The sequence below is a fragment of the Chenopodium album genome, chromosome 22 (assembly GCF_948465745.1).
Source record: "Chenopodium album chromosome 22, dcCheAlbu1.1, whole genome shotgun sequence".
Classification (NCBI taxonomy): Eukaryota; Viridiplantae; Streptophyta; class Magnoliopsida; order Caryophyllales; family Amaranthaceae; genus Chenopodium; species Chenopodium album.
Window position 1 is genome coordinate 40,627,864 of NC_137855.1, and position 11,903 is coordinate 40,639,766.

The 11,903-nt window shown below is 31.9% G+C and overlaps 1 protein-coding gene across 1 annotated transcript; it reads right to left on the reverse strand.

Annotated features, from left to right (window-relative positions):
- Positions 1-1,748: 1,748 nt before the first annotated feature.
- LOC145604535 (cellulose synthase-like protein E6) lies at positions 1,749-11,269 on the reverse strand. The gene is made up of 12 exons (XM_081660423.1): positions 10,870-11,269; positions 9,898-10,222; positions 9,526-9,669; positions 9,000-9,131; positions 8,555-8,767; positions 7,938-8,168; positions 7,401-7,745; positions 6,735-7,223; positions 3,819-4,025; positions 2,598-2,784; positions 2,390-2,497; positions 1,749-2,163 (listed from the first exon to the last, which is right to left on the reverse strand). Exons 1-12 carry the CDS (start codon positions 11,139-11,141, stop codon positions 2,030-2,032), a joined length of 2,787 nt encoding a protein of 928 aa, XP_081516549.1. The 5' UTR covers positions 11,142-11,269; the 3' UTR covers positions 1,749-2,029.
- Positions 11,270-11,903: the final 634 nt, after the last annotated feature.

The window sequence follows — 11,903 nt, forward strand, 5'->3', positions numbered from 1 at the left end:
ATACAATTCAAAAAACAAAACAAATTCAATAATACTCCGTAATAATACCAGTAATAACTAACATTGTAATAATAATCATAATCACATGAATTATTATTTGATTATATCTCAAGTCCCAACATATGATTTCCTAACCAAAAAAAAAAAACACACACACACAATCAAAAAGAAGGAATGTGTGTCAGAATAGTACATAGCAAAATCCCCGCCAAAAGGCCAACAGTGGAATTTTGAGTGGGAGTGGTTTTTATTTTCACTTTTTCAGTGTCAGCAAATGCATTTGCATATGGTTTATACTTTGCAGCTTCATTTTTGTGTAACTTGTTTATATCAAAATCCCTTATATGAGATTGTCACAAAATAAATCAATACAATATGCAAGTACGAAGTATGATGATACAAAGACCGTTAATTTCTAATACAATTAACGATTGTACGAAGTATGGTGATATAAAGACCGTTAATTTCTAATACAAATTATACGTGTATCAGAGTTGGTTTGTTTGCTAGCAAATGTACAATATGAGGTTCTTAAAGTAAAATGAGATTTCTATACGCATTGTATAGCTTAAATGAATAACTTCCTATGTGAATTGTGTAGCTTAAATGAATAGCTTCGTATGTGGTTGGTTGGTTGCGCTTCATGTTGTGCTCCTAGTCAAATATATTGACTATTATTATAGATATTGTTAATATGTTATACTGTACCACATTACCCATCTACCAGGAATTCTAGTTGGTGCAAATTTGCAACATTGCAAGTAAAAAAATTTTATCTGTTAATATGTTATACTATACCACATTACCCTTCTAACTTTTAGGAGAATTATGATTTGCAATAATATTTATGATTTACGATTTTCTAATAAAGATAAAAATAAAAAAAAATGTCATTCGTGAAATATTTTGAGAAATTAAATTAAAATACGGACTAGTATCCGTACTTGCTAATAAAATTGGTCTACAATTAATATGTAACAAAAGAAATAAACCTTAGAAAAAACCCCAAAATTGAAAAAATATTACTTCGTAGTCCATTCTACTTGCTAACTAAATTGGTCTAGAATTAAATTGTAACACTACAAAAAATTAACCTTAGAAAAAAAAACCCCCCAAAAAAGCCTATTTATAAAGCTTTACAATATTTATACTACTACTAAGGGCCTATTCTCTTATGTTAAAATTCAGTTCAGTTCGGGCCCCAAAACCTCAAAATTTCCTCAAAGTGGAATATATAGCCTTTAATTTTGTAAATTTTTTGACCTTTTTTCGCCCGAAAATAAAAATTACCAAGATGTTTACTATGGTCCATAATACCCTCCAGGAGTCCAATGGTTCAGTGGAAGCATCCAATACGCCCTTAAACGGCCATTTTACCCGTTCACAACTTGAAGTGATTTCGTAAACTCAAGCCTAACACGGACGCTTATGACATCATATAATGATTATATTTTCTTCGCCCACGATTATCTGCACCAAACGTCCTTTTTGCTAACTCCTAGACAAAACTTTTAGTGTAGTTTAATTAAGTTTAGGTGTGTTTAATTTAGTTGTAAAAAGGAGGGAAATAGGAGAGAGAAAGTGGTTCAATATACAGTATTCAAAGTTTGTTAGTGGGTTAAAGTGAATGAAAAAGGAGAGAGAAAGTGGTCCCATATGTTTAACTTTGGTAAAATGATCTTTTTACATTTCAAAATTTACTAAAAGAGGAAAGATAAAAAATTGTTGCACATAATAGAGAGCACCCATTTATAACAAATGTTGTAGATAATTGTGGGTGGAGGGAGTATATAATATACCAAATTTAATAATTTCTTTGATTCACCCAATTAAAAACCTATACTTCAAAGATTCTTTGTTACACACACACAAAAAAAAAAAAAAAAAAAAAAAAAAAAGGAAAATCCATTGATATCCTCTTTTAAAAATAACACAATAGAACGATCCTAAAGCAAAACTAAGCTATTTCCCAAAACAGTGAAACACAAAGATTATGAGATGTTAACAAATCACTAATGTGATGAATGTTTTAGACTCTTGAAGTCCCAAGCTTCCTTTCAAATAATCGCCGCAATAAGTATATCTGCAACACGCTTGCACCAACTAGAGCAAATGATTCCATAACGGCTTTATGGATTGCTCTCTTGCTCATAGCTTCATTCACTGCATTGTCATACAGATAAGAGACACAGTCAACACAACAAGAGTTTATACCGACACGTGAGAGATATTACTACTTATGGCAAACCATTTTTAGGCCCTCTAACAGATGAATTCAACGTCGTGTAGAAGTGACTACAAGGAGAGTAGGTATTAGAAAGTACTCTAAAATTCAAGGCGGCATCTGAAATGGTTGAATTCTAAACTTGAGAGGAGATTAATAAAGTACCTAGTGCTTGTCGATCAGTCTGTGCCTCTAGCCAATGCTGTTCAAACTGAATGTTGTAAAGAGATTGACCGAGCTTTTCAATCTGCTCTACCAAGGGTTTCACATGCTCTGCAAACATGTACATAAATTTGACAAACAGCTATCTCACCTTATATCAATATATTAGAAACCTCTTATGAAGCTATAATAGGGAAAACTGTTGTCTTACCATCCTTTGCATGCTGGTCATAGTATGTAAAATGTCCAACTTGTACATCGAAATCTATGGTTTCATGATGAGGTGACTTATTGGTGAAGCAGAAACTGAAAGGCCCTTTTTTATGAGCAGTAAAGTCGAACTTTTCACTGATCTTATCATGGGTGTCATGGATCTGATCGCCTTCAGGTCCCTTCACCTGCAAAACACAGCAATTAAAATGTTCCATTCATATTAATCATATTGTATGGGTATTTATCACCTAATAATCGGAGTTATAAGCCTAACCCCTAGCACAATTCAATTAATGAAACCACCAAGAGTTCCATGTTCCACGTTCCAGTGAACTTATAGATCAGTCAAAGACTTTAAGTAAGGAATCCCAAACCAACAATTCGAACTTAACAAATTTGGCAAACAAATGGTCAAACATTTCCATTTATTGCTTTTTTTATTCATATAAAACAAGAAAATTTTACTAGAAAGCAACATGTTCTTCAATAATTCTTTAAATGCTAGAAGAAGTAAGGCTACTAAATTCCAATGAAATGCTATGCATACTGCCCAGAGAAGAAGAATGAACCAACACTACCCAAGTGCCTTCCAATTCATTTCGAGTAAAAAAAAAAATCATCCTATATAACTTAAGAAATTCTATTATCGAGCTGTTTCATCATCTGCATTCAACCAAATATTACCATTAGACTCAACAATGGCATCAGGAATCCAAAGTGGCCCAATAAGACCCCTAAACAAGATAAATTACAATATGGTCCAAGACATATTGACCTTTCAAAGAAAAATTTTCTTTTTGAGTTTCCATAAGTTTATGAGTAAGGACCAAATATCCTAAATGTTGTATTATTATGAATTTCTGAGTAATGATATGGCGTTCATAGACCATTGCATACATCAATCCCTTTCCTCTCCCCCTCCCCCACCCTTCCCCGTTTAGCTTTGGTCTGTAGTTCTGTACGTGTTGTGGAGATTAAGGTGATATGGATAGACCATTAATATTACGCGAGTCAGGTTTGTTCAGAGCTTTAACTATGCAATTAAAAACAAAGGACAAGTGGTACATCGTACATGTGATAGCCTTTAATCCTAAACCTTTAGCGCATAGGAGAAAAAGATCATAGATTGTCGATCAGAGCAAATAGCAACACTTGCGGTTTGTTAACGGAAAGAAAAGCACAAATAACTAAATGTGATGCAGGGGAAGTTTCAACTCACCACTAGATCTACACCATCGTCTGTGCGCCAAGGAGAATCGGACTTAATCACAACAAATGAGACATGGACTGTATCCCATTCAAACTGAACATTATGGGAGAAACACTCCGCTCTATCAATTACAAACCTAAGGCCAAATGCCGGTTGCAAGCTGGATAGAGCCAGTAGCAGGATAAATATTAATGTTGACCGGCAAGAGATTTTCATCTGTATTTCCAATCAAATATAGAGTGTGTCAGAGGCTGTAAAGAGCAAAACCCCAAATAAAACTACGAAATCAATAAAACTCCTTTGGTTGACAACCAATGGAGATAACAAATAGTATGTCACTAGGACATTACGTTAGCTTTGACAAGCTTGTTCGGTGTGTAGCAGTAGACAGATAATCAGTAATTTAATTTATGCATGCTAGAGAAAAGTACATAAGATTCAAGCTAAAGAGAAACAATATGCACCACCTGATGCCATAAGGAGAGCAGAAAAGATAGTAATTCTGAGAAATCCTATAATTCGCTTCTAAACAATCGAAAAAATTGCAGACAACATAGTTTGGCACAAAATTTGTAGCCTTATGTTTCTCTCATAAAGATCTAAAGACATAAGATAGGTTAACTCGGCTAAATCCAGCATACTGAAAACCTGTGCCAGAGATAAGCTTCCATATCATGATGCAAGAACTAGCGAATAGGGAGACATTGACAAGTAAAGAAATTCAAAGATCCGAACAATCAGAGTCTCCTAATCTAGGAAGACAACAAATGAATAAACTTATGGATTCACAATGAGCTACTGTAGTAAGCTTCTACACTCCCACCTAAGTTGAAGGTAAAATTTCAAGAAAAATCAACCCAAATGCCCACCAGGATGAGATAGAAGCTAAGTGAGCTATTTAACGTCACTAGAGGTTGTGCCTAAGAATCCTTTTAAGTAGATAGGGGGATCCCCATTACCTACCTTGAAATTAATAGACGGGGAAAAAGAGCAATACTTGAAATAAACTTCCTATGGCTAGAGTAGACAGTCAGTGTAAAATTACTATCTCCAATATATCGATTCAATTTGTTACCTTGTAGAATCATACCAAACAAAACGAGCCTTCAACTACTTATGTCAAATACTTAAAATTAAGATGAGTATGGCCACTTGGATTTCAATAGTCCATGTTACGGAGTATCATGTTATCTACTAAGCTAAACAAATCCTTCGATCATAACATATACACAAAAGCCTATGTCTGTCAAGAAACTAGCCAATCCAAAAACTATAATCTAAGCCACATTTTCGACTTTTTAATTTCACAATCCAAGCTCATCATTGCTCAACCTATGAACTAGCCAATCCAAAAACTATAGTCTAAGCCACATTTTCGACTTTTTAGTTTCACAAACCAACCTCATCATTGCTCAACCTATGAACTCAAGAAGACACTTTTGATGACACATTACTAGTTCAAATTACACTCCAACTTTCCCCTCTTAAAATCCGGAACAGCTATTCTAGAACGGAGGGAGTATAATTCGTGCTCAAAACGACAAATTTACCATTAGTTTCATCACCCAATTACAATTTACAAGCCAATAATTTCCTCATTAAATCACACCATACATCAATCACAAGAGAATCATATAATCATCCAAAAACAATAAAGCTTGAATCTTTCCTCATCATACTAGCATCAATTCAGTTATAAAATCTGAAAAAATTACTCAGCATAGAAATTTGTAGTGAAAAATTAACATCATGAATTCATGATCATCCCATGTAAATTAATTATCAAATCTAATTACCCTGATTTACCTAGCCAAATTCCCAATTTCTTCAAAATTTCAATCAAATAAAGAATTTGCAGCAATAAATTAACTAGATCTTTGGGCATAATATAATTTAATTTCACAAATTATTAAACACACAAACAGAAAAAGTAAATAAACAAAACCCAGAAAAAAATTAATTGAAATCAACGATTACAGAAAAAGAAATTACCTTTTTCAAGAGAAGTTGATGTTGATAGATTAATCCACGATAATTATGAAAGTATGAGAAAAAAAAAATTAGATGGGTAGAATTTTTTTTATTTTTATTTATTTATTTATTTTTTAATTGAATAAAAATAAAGTAAATTTACAGTAGTCAACAAAAATTCGAAGGAAAAGTCGTACGATGATGGAAGTTGTAGTTTTGGGTTTTGAACTACTGTTAGATGGGAGACCAACTAATTAACTGACCCATGTCACTTACTTCGTTTCTTAAGTGAGGGCCCACTGGTATAATTCCACGTGGTTTAACCAATCGCTGACTTCCACGTAGGCAACAGTTTTTTTTAAAGTTATTCTTATTTTTGATGTGTAAAAGAGTTGTATATAAGCTATATGTGATTTTAATTAGTAATTTTTTTAAAAAAACTTTAGATAATTTCTGTTAAGTTCCAATGAATTCAGTAAACTTTAGCTTATTTTTTGTTCTACTTATAAAGTTAAGGGCCTGTTCATATTTACTGAGCTGAACTGATTGGAGCTCAACTGAACTGAATTGAATTGAACTGAATAAAGCTGAAATAAATATTTTATGAGAGAAGGAAATAAGGAAATAAGGAATTGAATTGAATTGAACAGAACTGACTGGAGCTGAACTGAAATTAAGCCGAAGTGAATATATAGGCCCTTAGTAAAGAATCACCAAAGTACAAAATAGTTCATATAAAATATGTTACATGACTTGACTATACATCATATGTGTACTCTTGACTCAATTAGAGCCTAAACAATTTAAAAGTGAGAAAAAGATCAAATACCTTCAAACTCTAGCAAGTTGGAATCGAGCTTATGACGATCTTAAGTCATAAGCTCAACCCCCTAATTACCAGTTACCACTAGGTAAAAACTTGATAATAAGTACAACTAAAAGTGTAATGAAAACTGATTTTATGGTAACAGAGGTGGGTACCTTACCCTTATCCTTCCTAATCAAGATACCTTTGTACAATGGTAAATTAACAAGAATGAAGACTACACATAGTAAAATTTGCAAGCCCAACTTATCAATGATTCCATATCCCATCTTTAAAGTAAAGATAAGGGTAAACAAATTCATCAATGCTAGGGTTTCCAAGATAACAAACATGGGAGAAGCAATTCCAAATTCCATTATCTCCTTTTCATATCTTTGGGACACATCTTCATCAACCACTTTGGATGTAATCACAAACTTCATGTTTGAAATTCCACATAGCTTTAGAAGAGAATCGATGGAGGCGAGGAGGTAGGCCGATGTTCGCTTGTAGAGCCACATCCTTTGTTCATTCCACCAGCCTAAGGCTGTGCCACCATTAGATATAAATTCTCCTAAGCTATAGGAATACTTGGCAAATATAACATAAGCAAAGAAGAGAAACCATGTGCTTGTGATCTAAAACAAAAAGAAATAAATATCATTAGAAAAAATTAATCAATCATTTTTTTTTTTTTCGAAAGCATTAATCAATCATTTATTATTACGTGTAACAATTGATTTTTTTACATCTCACAAAAAACACAAAGGGGCGAGTATTGATTGCAATAAAAAAAATCATATAACCAAAATTACCTTTGGAAATAAGGAAATTCCTTTGAGCATATAAAGAGAAGGAATAACACAATAATAGAGGGTTGACCAGCAATTGCAAGCCCAAAGGCAGAAGTGACAATAACCCAATCGATGACCCAAGTTCATTCTTGGATGTCCATAAATCAAAGGACAATTATATAGCATGATTTGAAGCCAACCTTCAGACCATCTATTGTGTTGGACTAATGTATCGATTAATGTAGTTGGTGCCATTCCTATGAAAGCTTTCCTTTTTGGGTTCAAGAACACTGATTTCCAACCTCGACTATGGATTGACAACCCTGTTAGTATATCTTCAACGGCGCAACCATATCTTAAACCCATCTACAATATGACAAAATATACTATCACTATAAAATAAAAATATTTTAGATCTATATATACGTAATGCATTTGTGCCTTAAAATTCAAAACACATGTATGATACTCGATTTTGGTGTGCTCAAAGATCTTATTATGCTACATAATTAATTGTGGTAGATTGAAATAAAAGAATAAAAAGTAAGAAAAATTTACCTCTTTTCCCCATTGAGAGTTCATTTCATAAGTGCAACTAGCAAGAACCTTGGCTTTCTCTTCCAATTCTTCCACATTTTCTTGCTCCTTTGCTACATTATTATCTTGCATCTTCCAATTAGCCTTATAGTCTAAACTATACTTCTTCCCACACAAGATCTCTCTTTGGTGGAAACAACCGGTTCCGATATAGCACGGACCTCCTAGGGCATCCAAGCCAGGTGACTCCACCTTCATGTAAACATACATACATACATATTATTGTGAATATGTGACATAACATAATCGATCATAATAAGAAGATCGAAATAAAAAGAAAATTATTAGAGTACGTTTAGTAGATCGAATATATCTTAATTTTTGAAGATTTTTATATACATCACCCAGGTGTAAGGGGTACTAAGGGTATTTTTTGCTCATTTAATGTTTTTTGCTCATTAAAATTCAAATGAGAAAAAAATATATTAAATGAGCAAAAAACTTCCCTTAGGTGCAACTATATGCAACTACCTCTATATGAACACGGGGTATATAAAATGTTTTCTTATAGGTTTGAGTCTTTGTTTGGGAAAAAAAAAATAAGTTAAGTTAATTGGTAATAACATATAAAATCTTACATCTGAGATCACTCTAAGAGAGGCACCATATATATCATTCTTGGTAACGTTTTCGAAAGCTTGAGGAAATTGTACAAAAGCAATGTCTTGACTCTTCTTCTCATCCATGAAGCAACAAAGTGCATCTCGAATCGATTGTGGATTGTTTGAGTACATATCACAATCCACGTTTAAGATTATTGGTCCATTGCTAATTTTTGATGACACCCTAATCTGCATATTACACAGTAATTTATCATGAAATCACTAGATAAAAATGTATGGAAGTCCAAATTAATTATATACGTATCCCAAAGTAGCAAGCTATAGTCATTCTGGTGTTGCACACATCGCGTGCATTTAGATCTATATATATATATATATATATATGTTACATAGATCGACGAAGAATTCTTAATAATAAAACATTTAAAAGTATTAAGTAAAATTTAGATAGCTTACATACCAATGCATTCATAGCTCCAGCTTTGAAGTTATGAAAATGTTGAGGTCTCTTCTCCCGGGCTAAGTAAACAAGAGTAGGTAAAATACACCCCTTAACATCTTTTGCCTTTGAATCTCTTCCATCAATTAATATCTACACCCATGAAAAACTAACTAAGTTAAGCTAGTAAAATACTAGATTACTAGTAATATAGTGTAGAAATAAGTACGTAATTATCATTAAAGCATGATTTAATTTATTTAAAGACTTTTGGTATCAAGCTTTAGGATAAATAATCACGTCTCATGAATGTTCGTTGATTTACTTGACTTGTTTGATAAACTGATAGTTTAATTATTTATGTTATCTTATTTATATAACTAGTGATATATATGTTGCTTTTGTCCGTTCAATGTAAGCAATAATTGTGTACAAAGATGTTTGGTAGCAGTTTTTGAATGTTAGTACTTGAAAACAAAACTTCTTTAAATTATAAGCTAGTTAAATCAACAAGCAAATAAAAGAGTGATATATGTATAATAATAACCTGAAGGATAGTGTCATGATCATCTTTAGAAGTGTATGAACTTTTCCATTGAGAAAACCCTTTATGTTGATCATGTACTTCTCCCGGAATTCGACCAAGTTTAGTTGATGTCACAATCCGATGTTGCATTTCTTCAAACCTTTCCTACGAAAAGTTCTTGTGAAACGTTAATGCAAATAATAAATAGTCGGTGAATTAAAAGTTGAAATATAATCACTGAAAATTCTATAGTGGTCGTTTGAAATATGTTTATGTAGTTCATAATTGCATTTAAATCTCATGAATATAATTAATTAATACTCCATCATTTTCCACTATTTTCCTAACAATTAACTTTTAGAGAAGTGAAGAGTAATCAATAATTAAACTCACCTTAATAGATGCAAAATCACTAGAATGATAGTTATTAGCATCTATAGGCTTATGCATGGAGCTAAAATAAGCAGCGGGTGACCGAGGCTCTACATTATATTTTCTACAATAAGGCAACCAATATTTAGAGAATTGGAAGGCCTCAAAGAGAGAATAAAATGTTATGATTGAGCAACCATCGTCGGATAAATAAATGCTGAGCTTCTCCGGTGGGTAGTCGTAGGCCATGACCGATAAAACCGTGTTAATCACCATTATTGGTGGCTCTCTCACTGGATCAGCCGTACACACAAAAATATCCACCTTAGGTAGCTCAGCCTCATATCTGTACAAGAAAATTGAAAGTGTACGTTAAAAAAAATGGTATATTGTTATGAATTATGATATACTTCGTATATATGCAATAAAAAAAAAAAAAAAAAAAGCTAAGGCTAAAACATCAATAAAGAAATAGGAGGCCTATTGCTAATTAGCTCCTATTTTTGTTTACCCAATCAATCAATAATCATAATTTACTTCGAGAAAAGTAGCAAGATCTAATCGATAGTTCTAACACGAGTTAATAAGTTTAGATACTTTAGGAAAATAAGTTTTGATAAATGGTTAATAAATTAAAGGTCGACTAAGTTTAATTTGTAATTAAAATACTTTCATTATTATAAGTGATAATAATTAGCTAACTAGAAGTAACACTCCACAACTACTTGTTTCATAAAAGGTAATAAATGGTGATAATAAAATGAATTTGTTATGGTATAAACTCATACTCCTATAGTCCTATGTAGAGACTAGAAATTTAAGTTGGATTAGCTTAACTTAAGATAAAATCCGACCCAATAATAAAACCCGACCCAACAATTAATGTCACAAATATATGAAATTGTTCAAATAAATAAAAATTAACAATCCAATAACAATAGTCATACTAATTAAGATTGAATAAAAATAACAAAGTGAGCAAATAGAGTTTACCTATTTGAAAGCCGATTTTTGTAAGTATGACGATAAATAATATTCCAACGAAGAACTTGAGTAAGAATCCAATAAAAACTAAACCAAATTTCAGCACCAAATAACCCAATCCAAGCCCATCTTACTTGTTCATTGTTTTGGGGTATATGAGTTGCTCTATAAACCCATATCATAAATATAGCCATAAAAATGGACCCTGAAAATGCCCTATAAATGAACCTTCCCTTAGCTTGCCTTGTTTCAAACAAAGGTACATACCCTTCATCTTCCATCTTTCTTAACAAATTGGGTCTAAATTATTGTAATAACTAATAAGATAACAAAAATTGAACCCTCAAGCTAAGAATGGCTCAATCTTTAGTTAGTTGAGTTACTATTAAGTTGTGTGAGCCTGGTTTCAAAAAAAAAAAAAAAAAAAAAAAAAAAAAAAAATGTGTGAACCAAAATCCTTTGTAAAGTATGGCATATCCTAATTTGGCATGAACCAATAAGACAAAGTCGTCAATGAACTTTCTCATTAACTATTACTCTTTTCGTTATATTATATATATGTGTATATATATATATAGTGTAGTTGTCAGTTAGTTAAGTTTTGAGAAGAATATTCAATATAATTTGTAATCGAATCTTATCTACTACTGTCTACCTCTGTTATATATTAGTTGCAACTTTGATGTCCAATTGTTCATGTGAAACAAAATAAAATTATACGAAGTAAGTTTTTGGATTATAGCATGATGTCTCTAGAAATCTTGATGCCAAAATATGGAGAAACGTGGCATCTTGTATGTCATATTTTGGGAGTATTGGCTATTTATTGAGGGATTGATTGATCTCAATAATTTTTGGAACTTAGTCTGCCTACTTTTATTTGCCGACATACAGTACATTAAATTAAAATAATAATGAAAAAGAAATCATAATCATGCATTCAATATATATGTCAACTCTTGTCAAATATATATATATATATATATATATATATATATATATATATATATATATATATATATATATATATTGATAGATATTAT

Excerpts from the sequence above, each read along its gene's own strand:
- LOC145604535 (XM_081660423.1), bottom strand. The coding sequence starts at position 11,141 with ATGGAAGATGAAGGGTATGTACCTTTGTTTGAAACAAGGCAAGCTAAG. Across the intron at positions 9,670-9,897 it reads GTGATTTTGCATCTATTAAG|GAAAGGTTTGAAGAAATGCA; the intron begins GTGAGTTTAATT and ends AACTTTTCGTAG. Across the intron at positions 4,026-6,734 it reads CCTCTGTTACCATAAAATCA|ATGAAAATCTCTTGCCGGTC; the intron begins GTTTTCATTACA and ends TTGGAAATACAG.